General features: G+C 34.3%; 1 protein-coding gene across 1 annotated transcript; it reads left to right on the top strand.

Moving 5' to 3' along the window:
• The first annotated feature begins 1,891 nt into the window (after positions 1-1,891).
• On the top strand, positions 1,892-21,408 carry LOC128221083 (uncharacterized). The gene is made up of 7 exons (XM_052929531.1): positions 1,892-2,026; positions 7,637-8,113; positions 10,567-10,731; positions 11,978-12,503; positions 12,983-14,655; positions 15,735-16,684; positions 17,264-21,408. Exons 2-7 carry the CDS (start codon positions 7,676-7,678, stop codon positions 17,409-17,411), a joined length of 3,900 nt encoding a protein of 1,299 aa, XP_052785491.1. The 5' UTR covers positions 1,892-2,026; positions 7,637-7,675; the 3' UTR covers positions 17,412-21,408.
• Positions 21,409-22,497: the final 1,089 nt, after the last annotated feature.

Genomic DNA, 22,497 nt, shown 5'->3' with positions numbered 1-22,497 from the left:
ATAAGTTTATTTCAAAAATAACCAAGTGTAGTGTTTACAAGAGTTTAGATACAAGGCGAGAACACATGTAAGCGTTTACTCATCTACAAAGTTTGTGCGGTTTTAAAGCTAAGTACCCTCACCCCTCTGTGGAATTCAGGAAACAACGTAGCGTTATCGTTCCACTTGTCCTCTGTATACTGAATAAATGAGGCACATCCTCAACTCTGAGGAAGCTTTGACTGACGCTACGCGTTGTAGCTTAATGTATGTTGATACTGCCCTGTCAGAATAACAAAATAAGACATTGTTCGATGCAGTTAATCGCTTTATTCAAATATCAAATGAGATTTGATAGCCAGTGATACGCTAAATTAAACTACTTATAAGTACTCCGACTCTGAAATGTCTTCTTCATGTATACATATTTAGCTATTTCTATCAAGGCTAAGTGGAAGATTGGGCACTTAACATGTTTCAATTAAACAACCACATTTCACTTGCTCTTCCTCTTTATTTTTTTCATTTTGTTCTCGAAAAATATGAAAGACTTTTGTACTTGATTAACTATGATTACTTAACATTATTAATTTCACAAACTTGTTCTAGTTTTAGCCACTGTCTTGTCAGTGTGAGTCAACATATTTGGAAGTATAAACCTAATGGAACTTCGATCAAACACAATTCCAGACATCTTTTGTTAGATAATTAATGTTCAAAACATTTTCAGCCCAATTCAATGTGCTCTTAGGAACTATTTCATCTTCTGCAGCAGACTGCCTCTCTTAAACTTGGTCTTAAGCCCTATTCGTCATGTTTCACCAATTGTCTCGACTCCTTACAAAACAGCTGCTTGTCATCAGAGACAAACATGCAAACGTTAAGGTAGGTTTGAGTTGTTTCCTTATACAGCTAGAAACATACAGCTTACTATAGAAACACTCAGCCTGTTAAATTGCTTTATAGCTCAACATACACCATGGGTACATCATACATTCGGGACTTTGACTCTATTTAACACCACTGTGTTAGCCTCATAGGTAGCAATCAAAAGGCAGAGTGTGGTAGCTTCGAATTGGTGAGGGCCAAATGTCTTACTAGATAACAGTTTGGATGTCAATTTTGGCATAATCTGTCTCTTATATAAGTATTATTGGTTTTACATTAGGACACCATTACTTATTATTATATCAGTCGTATATTGTTAAAATATACACATATCAAACTTGGTCACAAAAGGTGACAAACAATCTTTATTCATTAATATAGCAATTAATTATAACTTATCAACAAATTTAACATTCAAAATTCAAATTTAAACACAGTGCTTTTATTATTAAATTTCCTATGATTTACTTTAATAAAATCCTGTCAAAATGAAATTTGAACATCTTGATTTCATTATTTCTTTGTTCTAAATGAATGAAAGACTGGCTTATTGACTCTAAACCATGTTGTATTAACTGACTCATTGGGCACTACTTGCATGAAATGACGTTTTTTGTCGAGTTCAGACCAAACGCCGCCCTTTTCCAAAACAAAACATGTTGTTTACAGCCTCATTACAACAGTTCCAAGTGGCATTTTCTGTCGAGTTCAGACCACATGCCACCCTTTTCCGAAAAAAAAAACATGCTGTCTACAGCCTCATTACAACAGCTCCAAGTGGCGTTTCTTGTCGAGTTCAGACCACACGCCACCCTTTTCCGAAACAAAACATACTATTAACGGCCTCGGTGCAACAGCTCGTTATACTGTATACAACTTATGTTACAGTGAACATAACACCTGTTTGTTAAACACGGGATTCCCCGTATACATACGATTTTAAATGTAAACACATTATTAACTATACATTTGTGAGTCATTTGCATAATAATAGCAATTTGTCATTCAATAAATGGGAGCTGTACTTTACGGGTCGATACGCAAGCGCGGCTTTCTCATATTCAACATGGAAGTAGGGTGAAGGATAGGAAAGCTCTCAGTGTTATCTCAAATATAGTTTGAACTGAAGTCCGTCGTTTACAAGAAAACAATGATTTAGGTAAGTAGCTTTACTTTTGCTTAACAATTTACGTTTGTGAATTAGTCGCACTTGTATTTCAATCGATGGGGTTTAATTTCGTTTTAAGTATACAAAAGCAGGTAGCGGCTTACACATATGCAAAACGAAAATAGTAACAAAAATTGAAATATTTCATCAAACGCTGTCTTTAACTTGAATAAGATTGTCGCTAAAAATAAACACTGGCATATTTGGCTTATAAGTAAGTTGTTTTACTTCTGTTTAACAGTATTTTACATTCACATTTGTGGCGTATATTAGAGCTCTTTTACATATATGGAAAACGAAAGTACATGTAGTGTGAACGTTTAGAATTATTTCATAAAAATCTCAAATACAGCCTCTCAGTTGACTTAAGACTTTCGTTCATTAGAAAACTCGGATTTATTCCATCAAAAGCACGTTAAACAGTCGAGGCTGGGAGGATAGAATAGATTTGGAAGGTAAATTTATAGTCTGTACATTTTTTATAATTTCGCCATCTTGAAATGAGGGAATTTTCAGAGCCCCTCGAGCGTAACGTTATCGGATGCCTAGCAGACGACGTTAACCGCCACTATTATCTTTTTAATGATATCATCCAGCCTGGTGCAAGGATTTATTTTTATAAGCGCATATGAACACTGATATATCCAAGCAGACCTATCACTAGGATTTAGATTTGAGGGGTCTAAAGTATACGGATTATACTCATTAAAATCAGATATCTAGGATAAACACTAAGGCCAAATAAAAATAGGTGCGTTTCAGGTAACGCTGCCAAAAAAATAGGGTAGGTAGGTCGGAATTTTTTTTTTGTATTTTTTTTTGATATATTGATTCTAGTAACTGTTGACTCACACTGTAACGAAAATAAAAGTCATCATTTTTCAGGTTTATCAGCAGTTTTTAAACATGTTCCATGCTTCAAAGGAAACATGCTTTATTTGTCTGGTTAAATACTTTGACAATGATGGTTGGATTTCAACTAAGTTATGGTACACCACTCTGCTATTTTTAAAGACTTTCCAGGAACAGGTTTACTTTTCTTTATGCACCCTTTTGCTTTCAATAATCCTCTGTAGTATGCTAACCTTCCTGTACATAATTACATGGAGAGTGGGGCAGCAACTTTACCATATAAGCCATCAGCCAAGGAAACCTCATTGCTGTCAAGAGGACCTGGGGGTTCAGGTTTGAAGAACAAGTAACATGCAGTTTTTATTGCCAAAATTGCACACTTAAGTCTGACATATCAATCCGAAAGTCAGTATATGACACATTTGTATCTGACAAGAAAATATAGTTCAAGAATTGAAATATACTTGCCTCACAAGCACAAACTACCCGTAATTCACCTTAGAGTTTGGACACTCTAAAAATTCGGACACCCATTATTATTTTCAAAAATAATTTATTTAGCGTACCTAATTTTCAGACACCCAAAGGACATCGTTTATAACTTTTAGAGTTACTAAGTCTCACAGACAAAGATTTTAGATCTTTATCCTTTCAATGATTTTGCCTGGCTTGATTACCTTACCGTATAATGCACCAGTCAATTGTAACCACGCCCCCCCCCCCTCAGGTCCGGGGAATAGCCGGGACTTTGACTTTCGGTCCAGCCAACCCCGGGTAAAATCCCCGTCCTGCGGGGAAGAACTGATGGTTAAACCCCGGCCAAATGCCCCCGCACCCCAGAGACTCTATATAAAGCCCAATCTCCGCGAAATTTGGCGCTATGACAAAACCATCACAGTCACCCTGCCCTGCGGGGCCACCTGGAAAGTAAAAACACGGCCCTTTTCCCCGGCATACCCCCGGACCTGGGGGGGGGGGGCGTGGTTACAATTGACTGGTGCATAACATCACTGTGACAAGTTAATTAGTTATTACCCATCCTAAACGATTTATTGCCTGTTGGAAAGGAATTGTGATATATTTAATGGAGGAATAAAGAAACAACAAGGGCAATCAAGAAATTAAGAAAATACAGACATGACATGTTTGTAAAACGATTCGCCAATAAACTTTGAAACTTGTACCACACTTTTAATATAGACTTTATGAAGCAATAATCGTACAGTAATACTCATTGAAACATCAATAGAACAATAAAAGTCAACACATTCAATGATACAGGTAACTATTTAATGTGATGAATTAAAGTTAGATATGCAATACTTAAGTTACAATCGAAAACACCAACCTGACACATTAATCCTGAATAACAATATCCATGCTCTCCATGAGATCCTCGTGGGTATAACTGAGTTTTGTGACGTCACACAATGTGACTGTTTGATCAGAAGCCGATAAAAGGTGTTTATTCATTTCAATGCATGTATAAAATGGTGTTGAATGGGATTTTATTAACTTAATGAAGGAGTAACACTTATAGGCGTTATAACTATTGATAACTACGGATAAATTAATAAGTGGTAAAATGCAGACATGAAGAAAAAAGGCAGGCTTAACATACATGTAGATAAAATGGTTATTTTCTATGAATTCGGACAGCAAAAAATTTAATTATTTTTAGGTGTCCGAACTCTAAGGTGAATAACGGGGTAAATACAATCAGAAATCCAACTCTAATATTGTCAACTTTTCGCATTCATTTCGTAACAAATGCTTTTCGTACCCAAATCACATTTTTTTTTCAGGGAAAAATAGGTTAGGGTCGGCGGGAAAAAATAGGGTCGGTCGGGTAACCTGAAACGGACCTATTTTTTTATTTGGCCTTATCAAGCAATCAATACTTTCACATACTTTTGCAATTGCATTCTTTTTCTTCTTAGTATCTAATGTTATGGACTGTGATAACTGTCTTATTTCGAGCGTAGCACAGAACAAATATGTCCTATTGATTTCAAAGTATTGCATACAATCATTTTGGTATCCCAATATTCTAGTTTAACAGTGCGCTAAACAAACAGGTACAAGGACGTTATCCACTCTAGCTAATAAAGCCAATTTATTCTCCACTATTAAGAGCATTTATCCTGACAGCAAGAAGTACACATCAAAGCGTTCTATGGCCTTCATACACCTATCTATTTAAGATACGGTCATTCAAAATCACTGTCGTTTACCCTATAAGGCTATTATACTCTTAAATGTCTTCCCGCTTTGTCGTCTGCTAGTCTACGTTCAAATTAATCGGCTGCTATCTTAAACCAGCGGTTGTGCAATGTAAACCATGTAAAAATATCCATGTTATCTCTTCGATGATCAATTTTGAATCGCTTCAGTGCATACACCCGCTGTCAGATGTGCGGTGTAGGGTTAGATGTTATACAGTAAAACAAGATGGTAAAGGTTACATACTTGTTTACAAAGTGTACACGAAAACATATATTATACAATATTCAATACATCTTTATTAATGCTAAACTAAAAATACACTTCATATAAGTATAAGTATTACAACGATAAATAAAACACCGATTCAGCCAATTAAATACCACATAGAGATAAACGTCAGCATTGTAAATCACTGGCTTTTATTCAACTATTAAACTTTTTCGGGTAATATTTCCATTACACTTAATTATCTTGATATCGTATCTCATATTTGCTGTTGAATTTGCATCTTTTGGACATTGAGAAAATTATGTAGCTATTCATACCTCATTATGTCTTCCCCATTCATGGGGAGAAATATTGTTTTTGCCCTGTCCGTCAGATAGTCTGTCAGTCAGTCAGTCAGTCAGTCCGTCACTACGTCACACTTCGTTTCCGCTCAATAACTATAGAACGCTTAGACCAAGGACTTCATACTTGGTATTCTAGTTGGTCATGACTAGTTAATGACCCCTATTGATTTTAGGGTCACTAGGTCAAAGGTCAAGTTCGCTGTGACCTTGAGGTGAAGAAATGGTTTCCGCTCAATAACTAAAGATTCTTTGGGTCCAGGAACTTCATGCTAGGTATGCTTGTTGTTCATGACTAGTAGATGAACCCTTTTTATTTTGAGATCAAAAGGTCAAAGGTCAAGGTTACCTTCAGGTAAAAAAACGATATGTTTGCAGTGACCTTTAGCTTAAAAATGGTTTCTGCTCAATAACTAAAGAATGCTTGTACCCAGGAACTTCATACTTGGTAGGCTAGTTGGTCATGACTAGTAGATGATTCGTTTTTATTTTGGGGTCACTAGGTCAAAGGTCAAGGTCACTGTGACCTTGAGGTGAAGAAACGATTTCCGCTCAGTAACTAAAGAACGCTTGCACCCAGGAACTTCATATTTGGTATGCTAGTTGGTCATGACTAGAAGATGACCCCTATTGATTTTGGGGTCACTAGGTCAAAGGTCAAGGTCACCGTGACCTTGAGGTGAAGAAATGGTTTCCGCTCAATAACTAATGATTCTTCGGTCCAGGAACTTCATACTTGGTATGCTAGTTGGTCATGACTAGAAGATAACTCCTATTGATTTTGCGATCAGAATAAGGTCACTTTGACCATGAGGTGAAGAAACGGTTTCCGCTCAATAACTTAAGAACGCTTACACACAAGAACTTCATACTTGGTATGCCAGTTAATCATGACTAGTTGATGGCCCCTATTGATTTTGGGATAGAAGGTCAAAGATCAAGGTCGCAATACTGTGAGGTAAAAACGGTTTCCGCTCAATAACTAAAGAATGCTTGCACCCAGTAACTTCATACCTGGTATGCTAGTTGGTCTTGATTATTAGATAACCCCTATTGATTTTGAGGTCAGTAGGTGAAGGTCAAAGTGCCTTCAGGTAAAAAACAAATTGTTGGTCACCAGTCCGTACGTCACACTTCTTTCGGCTCAATAGCTAATGAAAGCTTGGACCCAGGAACTTCATACTTGGACCCAAATAAATAAGTTTTACAGAAATGGCCGATTTGGCGATGTCGAAACTATCGAACGGAGTTTGGTCACACTCTGATGAAATTGTAGTGTCCGGCATTCACGCGTTCAATATGATTTGTGAAATGAAAAATTCTGGTTCCATCAAATTTACGTCTTTTTTGAGGCCAATAGTGCTGGCACTCTTGAAAAAAAGTATTCCTATCTGTATAAACGCACATATATATAGTCTTAATAGGGCACTGCCGAGCTGAGCTCGATTTAGAGCCCGTAATTATTATTAATATTCATTGTTCATTTCAGTATGTTGACTTGTTATCCTGACGGCTGTGAATGAATGCGTGCAAACATATATCATTGACTATAAACTGTGTGTTGGTTGTTTTATCCAGAAAAAGACACATCCTTAACATCAATTAGACAATTTTCTAACCTACTCCTACAAGTCGACTAAACTTTTCTTAACGTAAACGTCGGCCTGTTATATATATTAAGAACCACTAATTCTGATTGTATTCATTAACCATCACTATTTCCCATATGGCTTATAAACATAACCACATATATTGTTGATTTTATAAGTATAGATTTAGATGAAACATAAGCTCGTTTTTTATATTTGTAATCAAAACACTTCTGCATAATCATAGCTCAAAATTTATTTAACGAATCGATTCTTTCGCGAGTATTGAACGATTTAATCATTTATATTTTGTTATAAGCAATATGTATTTTAGAATTCACCATTGTCTTTGTTATTTATTTTAGACTAAGATGGGAATAACGTGAAGGAAGACGGGCTTGAATATGGGCGTGTTCGACAGTCCCGAGGCACATAACTGGCTGCGACAGTGGCTGGCCGTGTTCATCACCAGGAAAGCTATATTGCCTGCTGTCAAGTCCGAGGCAGTAAAATTGCATACAGCTATTCTTACGGTGGCAACTCTGGCAGCGACCGTTTGTCCACAAAACCACGGGAAAATCACTGACACGTCGAAACTTTCTTGTCGTTTTCATGACGACTTTCGTAATGGAATCAAACACCGACATAAGCAGAAACCGTCTTGGAAGAACGCCACGACGGACACTTGGCATAATGACGCTTTTTCAATCGCCAAGTTATTTATGCAGCCCTCGGGATATGACGACAAAACCAATTTTGATCAAATCGACTTGAACGGAATTTTAGCCTTCATATTTAACTGCGGACGTTTCCCAACCACCGTGGAATCATCATCAGATCAGGTATGGGCTTAATTTTTGTTGAGTGTCTGTCTGGTTATGCGTTAATATACGATATTTTTGGCTGCTTGGCTTGTACCCGTAGGTTCTATTGGAATAATTGAGACGTTTATAACATTTTGCTTCTTATGATGCTACCTATAACATGTTACGTATAATAAGATAAAATAATCTACTTGGACAAGTCTTTAATAACAAAATTAACCACGCTCCTAGTTAAAGACACATGAATCGAGGTCTATGACCGTTTCAAGGCGGTAACCCATACATTTACTGATACGTTATTCCGATGCATGTGTGGTATGTCTGTGTTGTTTTGTACGCTAGTATGTGTCTTTCTTTTAATGTATGTTTGGCTTTGACTTTGTATGTAGTAATGTTTCAATATACATTGTAAGTTTATTTGTTCTAATATGTGTTCCATTTGATTGATTCTTAAATGACATTGCCCCCTGTTTGTTTTTGTTATATAGTTTTGTTATACATGTACAATGTTGCATTACTCCCTATTTTTTGTTATATTGCATTGCTTCTCAGCATGAATAAAACTATTTCCATGATTTTTACATGGGATTTAGGCGGGAATTTAAGATATTTGTTAAGAGCTATACCGAGCACCATGGTCAGTTTTCTGACTCATTAGGTTATGTAAGGTTTAAATAAATGTAAAAGTGTTTTATTACTTCTTTGGTAGATAAGAAATTAGAAATAAAATTAAACTAAAGAAAAGTGTTAGTGTTTGATTTGATTATTTATTTATTAGAGACAAGAAATGGAATGGAAGTTCAATGTCGCGTATAACAAAATAAGTTTCAGTCTAATTAACTTAAGTTACAATGTTCAAATGGTTAAAATTAGAAAGGAGTAAAAATTCGCTACATTGTATGGAACAAGAAATTACTTGTCGAACTCATACTATTCATGATCTGCTGAAATAATCACTTGTCCAACTCATAATATGCATGATCTACTGAATGTATTTTCCCCACCAAACGATCCCCGACAAACATCAAAGTTGTGACGACATAAGTGCTTACTTCACATTTCGTTTCCATTTCAGACTCGACCACTTCCGTGCAATCGTTGTCCTCATCATCCGAAATCGTATTCGCATTGTCTTGACTAATTTTCACTAGCTGGACTTCTTTTTGTACTTATACTTTTATCATTTTGCATTACACATGACAAATCATCTACACCACTATCGAACTCATTTGCACTACAATGAGTATTATCTCGTTAACTACTGAATTTTCATTCTCACTACTTGACATTTCACTTTCACTTTTTGACACATCACTGCTTTCACTGCCCGATACATCACTACTTTCACTTCCCAATAAATCACTGCTTTCACTTCCTGACACATCACTTCGTTTATTTCCCGACACGTCTCTGCTTTCACATTTAGAAACATTTCACGTTTATCTCTCTCCGACATATTACTCTTATCTGCAGTGTTATTCCTATACCCTGATGTAGAAATCGTCGCTGCTTCTACTTCAATGTCGGGATCTAGTATGTCATCTAAAAATCCATCACTTGAAATTTCGTCGAATTCATATTCGTTGACAAACTGATTGAGCTTTACAATCATATCCAGGACACTATCATCATCACTGGCACAACTTTAAGGCGTTGTGATATCGCTTGTTTCGGTGTCAGCATACATGCATACTTGCTTTGAAATTTATCCGTATCCATGACGTTTTTTTCAGATGATAGTTTAAGTTACTTTGACGACTGAACCGACTAGAACAATTATTTTCATCGCCTTTTCAACCTTTAATACTTATTGTACTTCATTTAAATACCGCTTATAATTCTTACTTTAAGTAAATGTTTTGTCACAAAAAATAAGACATGTAAGTCATTTTTAATTGGTTATGTTTAGTTCTACTAGCCAAGTTTTGTTCGCAATGTCGCAATAAATAATGTCACTTTAAGTGTATGGAACGAGAACTTTCCTCGTGCACAGTTTTCTACAACACGGTTGCTCCTTACTATTGATATAGTCAATACAAAGTGCATCCGGTGCATCTAGTTAAGCGATAATTATTTCTACTTTAAGGTTGCTCCTAATAAGGTCGTATGCAATAGTTCCACTGAATATTGTACATTGAATAATAATATTCGTATCTTAATAGTTTAAAAGACAAGCAAAATAGTAATTCGATTATAGCGACCGTTCCGACACAAATAAAAAAAACATTTTCACTATAACAGGTGATTTATTATTTCTTCAACATACTATTCTGTCTTCTTTCGATTTAACACATTATTTACACATTATTATAATTATCTTGCACAACTCTTCTTCCAGTGATTTGGGGGTTAGATTTGTTAAAATCAGCAAAGGCTTTCATGAAATTCTCATCAGAATCAGCATTCTGACGAACCATTTTCATAAAAACGAACCCTTAAATTCACAATTATATTTTCAGTCTTGATTTCAGGCTCGGATATCTACCAACAAGATTCGCCACTTGCCGGACATGTGTTCCAGCGCCCTGACAGACCAAGCCACCACTGACTGTATAGACAACTTTGCTACGCTGCTAAACGACCAAATATTCTGTGGAGAGAAAAATGTCCAAGAAGCATTGAAACAACTCGATACGGTAAGATTCTAGCATTTAGGAAAGCTAATGCTTTAGAAGGGAAATGAAAATGACAGAAACAAAAACATATATATCACTTTTTACGAAGATTTATATAGACTTTTTAAATTGAACTACAAAACGGAGACCACAGAGATTGACATGTTTAGGATTAATGATTAATAAAACTACAGAAACCAGAATTAATTTACAAAATTAACATAATAAAGATGAGGTTAAAAGGACAAACAAAGACACACAATCGCGTGTAGATTGGATAAAATAGTCTGAGTATATGTGAGTTTATTGCAAAAGAGCATAACATTTAAAAAAATAAACCAGAACATTGACATTATTAGTATTATTAGAGGGACTCCTAAACGTGTTTTAATTTTAGACATAGAAACAATTATAACTGAGTGTAGAGAATACTTTTTTCAATGATATAACATCATCAAACGTTTTAATTAGAGCTAAATTGTTAATAAGCATCTAAAGAAATTGACAGAAAATGCTTTTTTTTTGTTCAAAACCAAGAGTAAAGCCATTAAAAAGTGGATTATTTTTGGCTTGGACATACTTTATTCTGTTCAAAGAGCTATCCGACAGTTTTTGATTTGTGTTTGTTCATAAAAAGTTATTAAAAATCGTTGTCAACATAAAAAAATGTGCGTGAGTCTCTGTAAGGAACATGTAAAAAGCATGTATCAATGGCCATTCTTTTTCTAAATCCATCGTATGAAACCACAGGAAAACGCCAAGTTGTCAAGTATTCAAGCACACATCCTGTATAAACCAGAGGAAAACGCCAAGTTGTCAAGTATTCAAGCATACATCCTGTATAAACCACAGGAAAACGCCAAGTGTCAAGTATTCAAGCATACATCCTGTATAAACCACAAAATAAGGGTCCAAACGACAAACGTTCAAACACCACAAACATACCACACAAGAGTTAAAAAAGCTTTATCAAAAAATGATGGGATTACCGCATTGGGACGGTCAGTGAAACACGAGTTTATTGTAACACGAGTTCACTAGGGGTTAAAACCAGCTCAAATGCGCATAACCGCAAGCTTGTTCCAACATTTATGAAGAATTTAAATTAAAAATATAAGCCTCATCGAAGTGACCATCAACTTAAACACCGAAGTACTAAGATGTGTTTAACATATATACGTATGTACAGTTGATTTAATGATTGCTTATGTTTGGTTGCGCTTTCATACAGTAATTTTCACTTTTAGAATGCTCTTTTTTTCTTTAGTTAAAGAGTACAATCCCCGAACTGCTCAAAGACCATTGGAAATATATAATCGAAGATATTGCTATTAAAAATCTTCAAGATATCCATAGCTTGTTCAGTCAGGAAAAGGAATCATCGAAAAAAGAAGCAGACAATAAGAGATCTGAATTTCAAGATCTTTGTGACCGCATTGTCTCTGAAATAACGGCAAGAGGTGAAACCGTCCTTTTTGATTTCAAACAATTAGTAGAAGTTTCTCATGAGGCTATAACCAAAGCCATTGACAATGGGATAAAACGAATCGAGGAAAAAACTGAGATAGGAGAACGAAGAATCGTGGAAAAGACTGAGACAGGACAACAAAAGATTGAGGGAAAGACTAAGGCAGGAAAACGAAGGATTGAGGAAAAAACTAAAATAGCGACACAAAAAATTCAACGTCTCGGGGACAACATCCAGTCTGATATAACAGCACGAGGTGAAACCCTCAAACAGGAACTCGAAGAGAAGACAGAAAAGGTTCGCCATGGAGTGCTTACCAAAGAAGGTAATCCATATGCTGTATACACAGATGTTGCTTCTTATTTTATCCAGTCCGGGCGTAGAATTGGACGAATTTCTTTTTTGTACCATTCTTAAAGCGTTTTAATCTAAATGATTTGTACTTAACGTTTTTAGGAACGAATACATCGTTTATATATAAGTTTGTGCGCTAGAAGTTTATATAACAGGTTAAAGGTTTATTTGTAATTCCATCTTTGGCGCAAGAAAAATAGTAGATTTTCATTTTGCGCGCCTATTTGTGCTTAAAATAACTAGTGAAAAAAATATAACGCAAATGGTGCAAATGATTTAACACAAGATTTATGTAAACATAATAACATATTTCTCACAAATGTCAGCTTTCACGACAATTGCGGTTTATAAAAAGCTTTTATATACGGCAGTTATTCCTCTCTTGATATGTATAATATAGTAAGTATTTAGATAGTATAACTACCTTATCGTTAATTATTTGATTTTCAGATTTGAGAAAGGAGCTGTTTAAACTATACAAAAAAACTGCAAGCACAGTGAGTATTCGGCTTGACATCGATGAGGCACTTGAAAAGATATATGAAGAGCCCAAACTTATTTTAAAGGAAGACGGCAAAGACAAAGAGGACGATATAATATTAAATAACATTTTTCGAAAAAAACAGGGCACACTGGCTAAAACAATAATTGTTGAAGGCGAGCCTGGCTCAGGAAAGTCTGCGTTATGTAAGAAGATCGTTTATGAATGGTGTGAAACAAAACATGAAGGACGGACAGAAAATGAAGGATGCGAAATATCAAGTCAGTTTGAATTTGTGTTTTACATAACTCTCCTCAGGGCAAAGAAAGAATGCAAAATAAAGAAAATGATATTAAAACACATCATAGACAGGATCGGATTAGACAGAACAAGCACAGAAGAATTGCTAGGAGTAGTTTTGAAATCCAGCACCTGTCTGCTACTACTTGATGGTCTTGACGAATGGCAGCACCCTGAAGGATGCAATTGGGATGAAAAAATTCCCCATGTAGAAACAAGTTGGGAAAACTGTACCATACTCATCACAACAAGGCCGTACAAACTGGCTGAGCTAAAAATAGGGTGCTCTCAGATTGACAATCACGTGATATTGAAAGGAGTTACGTACCCTAGAAAACTCGTTGAGAAAATTGTATCTAGATTGAATGATTTTCACGGTACAGAAATACCACTTGATCACGAAATATGTATCAAGGACATACAATATAAACAACTGTGGCATTTCAGTGAATGTCCAATTTTGTTAGCTCACATCGTTTGGCTTTGGTACAAGGCAAAGCTTTCGGAAGATATGAAACTTTCTGATCTTTACAGAACGTTGCTGAAGGAACGATGGTTGGAATCCTGTGGCAAGAGTGGATCCATATACATAAACATGATAAACGTTCTGAGCAAAATAGCCTTTGAAAAGTTATTTGCTGACGATGAAAATAGTACAATTGTGTTTGAAATAGATGAGGAGCAGAATACAAAGTTCGAAAGTCAAAAGTCTGCATCGCTTCAATCTGGCATCTTATCCTGCACCAATGTTCCAGGTGATACTCCACAATACCACTTCTTGCACAAAACATTTCAAGAGTACCTAGCGGCGCTGTTTGTATCTGAACACATTGAAAAGTGTATGCATATAAAAAACACATACAAGATCCAAAGGAAAGAAAGCGAAATGAGCTTGTTCTTTCTGAATGAGTTTTTTGTTTTCCTTTGTGGTTTGAATGCAAAAGCTGCCGAAGAACTTTCGAAAGTGATGAACGAACTGTTCACTGATTTCTGCAATACAGGCAAATCTTATGCTGAGGATTCGAGCAAGTTCCAGGACATGATCTTGAAAGGTCAAATAGAACTAGACAGAAGCGATAACTCCGGGGTGAATTTGTGTTTGCAACACATCAATCTCGATCGGGAGTACTTAGGACAAAATCGTGATGGGTTCTACGGACTAAATGATAAAAAAGCAACCACATTAGAACGCTTATTAAAGAAAAACCAATCATGCATATTATCATTGAATAGCAGGCACGATTACAATTTTCCATCCGTATTAGAAGACAGTAGCGTTCTAGATTTAGCAAATTGCAGGGGACCATTGGGGCTTATTCTTTGGAATAACTTGAACGTAAAAGTAAGTAAACGAAACTTAAATAAGTAGCACTGAATAAAATAATTAAGGACATCATAAACAAAATACAAGAGCATTAAAAATTATTTGCCCAACACATTATATGAATTATTATTGTTTATGCATACAATTAATTGCTTAAATATTAGAATATAGTGAATAACAAAATAATGTCAGCATTATACCGTGCTTAATCCAAGTCCATGTTTCCAGCAAATGACATGTGTTAGTGTATTATCACTTATAGCTAGAACTATTTTTAGTTCCGTTAGGATTTACACAACATATTGGCTTTATTTTGGTGTAGTTTAATAGCACAAATATACGATTATTCGCATTCGGTCATTTATCTCTTTTGTTGACGTGCACAATCGTAAATTATTGATATATTGATAAGCAATGTGGGTTTATGAACTCCACACACTAGAGTCAAAATGAAGATGAGCTGACATTTGAGCAATGCATTCTACCTTAATACCGATCAAAATTATTGATTCAAACCTAAATATTCCTATTCATTTTGGTTAGTTTGGAATTATTCAAGCAAGACTATGTTGGAATAGAGTACGGTCTTAAAATTACTGCTACTACTACTAATGAGAGTAAGAATAATAATAAAAAAAAAAAAAAAAAAAAAAAAAAAAAAAAAAAAAATATAATGATAATCATCTTCATCATCATCATCATTATAACAAAAGTATTAAATATAATAGTAGCAATCAATTTAATAACAATAATAAAAATAATAAAATAATGATAATAATAGTAATTATAATAATAAAAATGATGATAATAATAATAATAATAATAATCATAATCATAACAAAAGTACTAAGAATAATAGAAGCAATCAATATAATAACATTAATAACAATAATAATAATAATAATAATAATAATAATAATAATAATAATAATAATAATAATAATTGTTATAATAATAACAATATTATTATTTTATAATAATAATAATAATAATTATAATAATAATAATGATAATGATAATAACAATAATGATAATGACAATAATGATTAAAATGATAATGATAAAACTTGTGATAATAATAAAACATTGTCTTACAGAATGAAAGGGGAGGACTTTTCTCTCACCTACAATACGTGAGCTTAGAACGTATTCGCATGCCAGAGGCACTGTTCACACGACTTTTGCAGACCTGCATAAGAAATGGAAATTTGAATTATGAGTTGTGGTATTGTTTCATAGAGTCAGCCAAGGATGAAGAGCAGCTTCAAAACGTATTCGATCAGCAGGTAGCACCATCTAAATGTACAACAAGCATCACACTTTACCATGTGACCATGACAGCTGAGGCGTTTTTGCGTCTTTTAAAGTGCGCGAACAAATGCAGTCGATTCTTTAGATGTAATCTGGCCTTATTGGAACTGACGCCAAACCATACTGTTGCAAACACACCATTTCCGGTGGTAGATCCAGACCCTGTCATGAAATTGCTGACAATAGACCAGCATTCACGATACCTCAAAATGAAATCGTTTCAAAGTACACAAAAACTAAACAACTTATTTCAAAACTGTACCAAGTATATGAATTTCGAACATATGAAAATATCTGAAAAAATATTTTGGTTTTTTGTTCGCTTTTTGATGCACTTTGGATATTTTGGCGAGTTTAGTCTGTGTGATATACAGCCAGATACAGTGCCAGAAACGGACAACCGTCACTTACCCCAGATGGTTGCATCCCACTCAGATGCTCAACGTGTAAAACTTACCCTCAGAAACGTATCAATGCAACAGGCCGTGGTTGAGCGTCTCGCTTGCCAAGCGTTAGAATCTGGACGTCCGGTTAGGTGTACGTTAAACGCTTGTGAGGTACGATTTCTTCACGATGTAAAGCCGTTGAAGGACAAGTTGGAGGAACAGCCTGCCCTCCGGATCGTGGAATTTAGCAAGGTGGATCCAAAGACATCAAATCAGCTTTTAAAACCAATGGTCGAAAGATGTAGTGTGGACCAAACATGGAACATCTGTTTTGAAGCTAACGCGAAAGTGTAAGTGGAGTATGTAGTTAATAGCAACCTATTTTTAGAAACGGAAAATGGTGTCGCTAGTATCATTTTTATCCCAGAAGAACATTTAAAAAATATTTAAATAATGTAATTGAAATCCTGTACATGAGAAAACAATGATTTTGTTAAGTTTGCTCAATGTCTGTAAACTCTAGTTAAGACAAACGCAATGTTCAGATTTAGTTCTTTATCTGTTCTATTCAAATGAGCATATTTTAAAATTCTTTTTCTGTTATAATGTAAACATTATATCTAATGTTATTATATGACCCTTTAGAGTGTCTTTATCACGAATATATTTGACTTGTAACCATAAATATGATTTAAGTGACAAGTTGTCATGATTATACTAACTTTGTATTTAATAATGTGATATATAAAATTATATTAGCAGTTTGAGCGTTTTGACGAATTAATTATTACAAACAGCTAAACACAATAAAGCAGTTGATCTTCAATATTTGCTATTCAATGAAATCTGTCAAGTTTTGCAATCATGTTAATAAGAAATAAAAATGTTTTGTATGATGAAGAAAAGTTATTCTTTTTAATTTAAAACAGCAATCAATTTGAAACAGAGTCGGATACTCAGCTGGAAACGATTCGGCATGAATCTAGAAGTCATGCACACACTTGCACGTTTAGAAAGAACGTCGGATCAGGACCTCTTTATCAGGAGTTCAAACATTTGGTGAAACCAGACATTTGAGATTGAGTATTTTTTAAACAAAACACTTTCCTCTAAGGTTACAAAAACACCATTTGCCACAGTTTGATATTGCAATGTTTTATTCATGTTTGTTTGACTTTAAGATATATGTGTATTATTTATTCACAATGCTATGTTTTGAAGTGATTATGTCAAAATAGTAATCTTAGTTATTGATTTGATTTTAACAAGTGTATTGTGTGTTGGTTAAACTTCCATCTGCATAGAACTGAAAACAAATGCCTTCGGAAAAGAAATAAAATAGTTTCGACAGTATTGTGTTTTAATAACAGCCTAAGGATGGCGTGGGAAATTTATAATAACACAAAGCTTTCAGATAGAGATTATAAGTATCTTCAGTGGCTGAGAGAGTAAGATAGGTTCATCCCGACACTCGCGCAGGGTGTTTTGCGGAAACGAGGTTTACCGAGTTTCCGCAAAACACCCTGCGCGAGGGTTGGGATGAACCTATCTTACACGAGCGGGTATGGTAGATGCGTTTTCTCCCACCTCAGTTAAACAAAATGGTGTAAAAATGTTTTTTTCGCTGGAATTTTTTTGTGCGTAGTGAAAATAAATGCGTATGGATATTTGATAATTCGTGGTTGTCATGGATATTCTCGCAGTGATTCAGGTTATGTTACTAGTCAAATCGGTCTTTAAATAGTTTGGTTGAAAGTGGAGCATTATTTCTTGATATATGCGTGAAAACTTTTTTATGGTGCCATTTGAAGCGAGAAAAAGTTAATAAGCATTCTAAATATTGCTACAAGACAAGGTTTCTATGATGCTACAGACGACTGTCTTCAACAAGGGAGGTAATTACAATGTGGCGACAATTAAAAAGGAGTTCCATACGGGCATTTCATCTTCGCCCGTGGGCAAGATAAGAATTTCTAGCATGGTTAAATTATTTGATCTACTTATTTGAGGTGGGAGAAAAAATTGATCACGAATCTTATCTACTAAACCAGTTATTATTTTACTTACTAAGAGGAATTCGCATATCATAAATAGAAAACCAGTTAGTGCTAGAAGCCAATAATGCATTTATAGATAACTGATCAAATGAATCTTATCTAGTTAACCAGTTATTATGTTAATAGTTAGTTGGAATTCGCAAACTATATATAGATAACATGTAAGTGTTGTATAGCATAAAATGGTAGCTACAGAAGGCAGTAATGGGCACTTTCAAGCCTGTTTTAGTCTTATGATATTTATCTTACCGAAAACAAATGCGAATATTAACTAGATAGCTTGATAATTATGGCGAAAATTAAGTGGTTAACACGAAACAATCAGGTTATCTTACGACAGTAATATGCCACCATACGTTTCCTTGCAATTTATTTGCATTATATCATTGTAAAAAATGTTTGTTTACCTTTTATAATTGATATTAGTTGTAGTATTCCCATGGTAATAGTACATAGTTCTTTTTTTTTCAAATTAGTAAACGGTACATGAAATTAATGGTCATTGTATGATATTTTGTTTTTTGTTTTGTGTAACATGAAATTATGTTTTTTTGATGATAAAATTATTTTTTAATGAAATAAAAACATTAAAAAATCAAATAAAAATCAATGTTTTCTGTACACGTATCTTTGCCATTTACTTGTTTAATGTATCAATGTACAAAATTGTTAACCTTTGAATTTCATATCAGTTATAGTATTTCCATGGTAATAAGTACATTGTTCATTTATTCAACTTAGTAGACGGTACACGAACGTACTGATCATTATATGATATTTTTCTTTTTGTTTTGTATAACTTGTAAATGTGTTGTTTTGGATGAATACATGATTTTTAAATAAAGAAAAACATACAAATTCAAAAGCAAAATAATTTCTGTATACGTTTTATACGATATTTGGTTCTTTTCTTTTTTCAACTTGTGAATATGTTTTTGGATGAGTAAACAAACATGAACACAATAAAAAGTAGATTTTACATGAAATAACTTAATGGTGCCTGCACTTTATTTACTTTCCCATGTTAATAAACACATTGTTCAATTATTCAACCTAGTATACGGTACATGAACGTCTGTTTATGGTGTCTGCAAGTATTAACTTTTCCATTTTAATGATTATATTGATCGATTACTGAACTAAGTAGATGGTACATGAACGTTAGTTGATGGTGTCTGTATTTTGTTTACTTTTCACATGTTTTTGATTACATTGCTCAATTTCTAAACTTAATAGGCTGTACATAAACGTAAGTTAATGGTGTCTGCAAGTTATCTACTTTCTCCTGTCAATATTAGTAATGTTCTTTTACTTACCTGAATAGAAGGTTCATGGACGTAAGTTAATTGTGTATGCAATTTATTTACTATCCCCATGTTACTAACTATATTGTTTAATATTTGAAAATAGTAAAGGGTACATGAGCGTAAGTTAATGGTGTCTGCAATATATTTACTTTTCCCATGTTAATACTTTTATTGTTGAACTATTGGACTTAATAGACGGTTCATTGACGTATGTTAATGGTGTGTGTATTGAATTAACGTTGTACATGCTTATACGTAAACATTAAATCATGTGCTCTAACTAATCACGGCTTATTCTTACAACGAGATTTGGCTTTGTTACACATTGTATTGAATTGCATAATGACAGTGCTTCCACATACCGTTTATAGCGATATTGTAAAGTATGATTGCTGCAAGTATTTTGTGTTATTGCATCGAACCATTACACTTAATATTTACTCAATGTATGAAAGGTATGCTATAACTATATCTATGAAAGGTGTGTTATAACTCTATGTATGAAAGGTGTGTTATAGTTCTATGTATGGTTGGTGTGTAATGACTCTATGTATGGTTGGTGTGTAATGACTCTATGTATGGTTGGTGTGTAATGACTCTATGTATGGTTGGTGTGTAATTACTCTATGTATGGATGGTGTTTTATAACTCTATGTATGAAAGGTGTGTAATAACTCTATGTATGGATGGTGTGTAATAACTCTATGTATGGATGGTGTGTAATATCTGTTTGTATGGGAAGAGTGTAATATCTGTTTGTATGGATGGTGTGTAATATCTGTTTGTATGGGAAGAGTGTAATATCTGTTTGTATGGATGGTGTGTAATATCGGTTTGTATGGATGGTGTGTAATATCTGTTTGTATGGATGGTGTGTAATATCTGTTTGTATGGGTAGAGTGTAATATCTGTTTGTATGGATGGTGTGTAATATCTGTTTGTATGGGTAGAGTGTAATATATGTTTGTATGGATGGTGTGTAATATCTGTTTGTATGGATGGTGTGTAATATCTGTTTGTATGGATGGTGTGAAATACCCGTATGTATGGGTGGAGTGTAAGAACTCTATGTATGGATGGTGTGTAATATCTGTATGTATGTGTGATGTGTAATATCTGAATGTATGTGTGATGTGTAATTTCTGTATGTATGTGTGATGTGTAATATCTGAATGTATGGATGGTGTGAAATATCTGTATGTATGGGTGGAGTGTAATAACTCTATGTATGGATGGTGTGTAATATCTCTATGTATGGATGTCATGTAATAACCCTATGTATGGATTGTTTGTAATAGCATAATGTACATACTGTGTGTAATAACATGTCAATGAGGTGAAAATCATCGTCAGGAAGTATTGTAGCTTAATTATACTGGTAAAATTGAAAATCCTTTGGTTTTGTTGACGAATAACTATGGTTAAATTTAAATTTCTGCCAATATTTATGCATTATGTAAAATGCAATGTTGTGTTATAAATAACTGGGCTACACACAATTTTATGTATTGCTTAGAGAGATTGAATTAATGTGTGTATATGATCTGTTTTGCTATGAGAGATTGAATTAATGTGTATATATGCTATGTTTTGCTAAGAGAGATTGAATAACTGTATCTTTACAATATGCATTGCTATGAGAGATAGAATAATGTGTGTCTATATGACATGTATTGCGATGAGAGATTGAATAAATGTGTGTAAATGATATGTTTTGTAAACTTTCATTTTTATAAAGCGTGACTTAATTGACATTTGTAGTACTTTCTAGATTTCTAGATTTATTTGGCCCTCACCAATATAAGAAATAGAAAGTAATTGCAAAATCTACATGGTTGTGCTAAAGTATTTGGTTTTGAATCATGGACGGAAGGGTGTCGGTCAACTGGCTTATCCTATGACACATGCTGCCTCTTGTTTGAACTGGTTACAATGGTAACGATCAAAAGGTTATGCTACCATACATTGAGTTAATGTTTTGAATGATAAGCATAAATCTGTATATACCACGTACACACATATATGTACAAAATGAACAAACTTTGCTCTGTCCCATCATCAATTGTTGTTTACTCCCAAATTCTTATTGATATTTCAAATAAATCCATAATTGTTTAATTATTGACATGTTTATTTAAGGATCAGGCACTACGGGGGAGTTTATGCGATTTTAAATTCCGTAGGTCAATCTGGCAATTTCCCGGAAGTGTCATAACGCGGTGTGATTCGTAAAGAATAAGTGCCATTGTTCTCTATAAAAGACCAGGATATGTTCAATTAATACAAAAAATGATTTAAATTGTTTCCATCAATCCTTCATTCCATGCAACTTGAAGTGGGATTGGATTATTTTGATTTGATGCCGTTCCAAGCGATAATTGATCGATAACTAACCAATAAACCTCACAAAGTATTTTGTAGCTTCTTGGAAACAGTACACTGACAGGTACCTAGAAATATTAAGCCGTTTCACACATTTTAAATTGGTATCATTTAGAGCATACTCTCATAAAAAAGACAAACTGTGCATGATGAGAAACCATATATCAAAATCAGAGACGTTCACTGAATTCAGGTTGTTTGTTTCAATATTATTTCAGATATGAATGCATCACTAATTCAAAAGGAAACTCCCTCGTAACATGTGAACAACTCAATGAAGTAAACACCTGTTAAAGTATTGATTTTAAATCCGTCTTTTAGACAGGCGCAATTCAAGCATATGGCGTTAGAGAGGACCTGACTTCGGTGGCGCAAGTTTTTGGCGTACGCCTTTTTCTCAAAAAACTTAATTGAATG

Source organism: Mya arenaria, chromosome 16, assembly GCF_026914265.1.
Source record: "Mya arenaria isolate MELC-2E11 chromosome 16, ASM2691426v1".
NCBI lineage: Eukaryota > Metazoa > Mollusca > Bivalvia > Myida > Myidae > Mya > Mya arenaria.
Note: the sequence above shows the minus strand (reverse complement) of the source record. Positions and strands in the feature narration are given on the sequence as shown.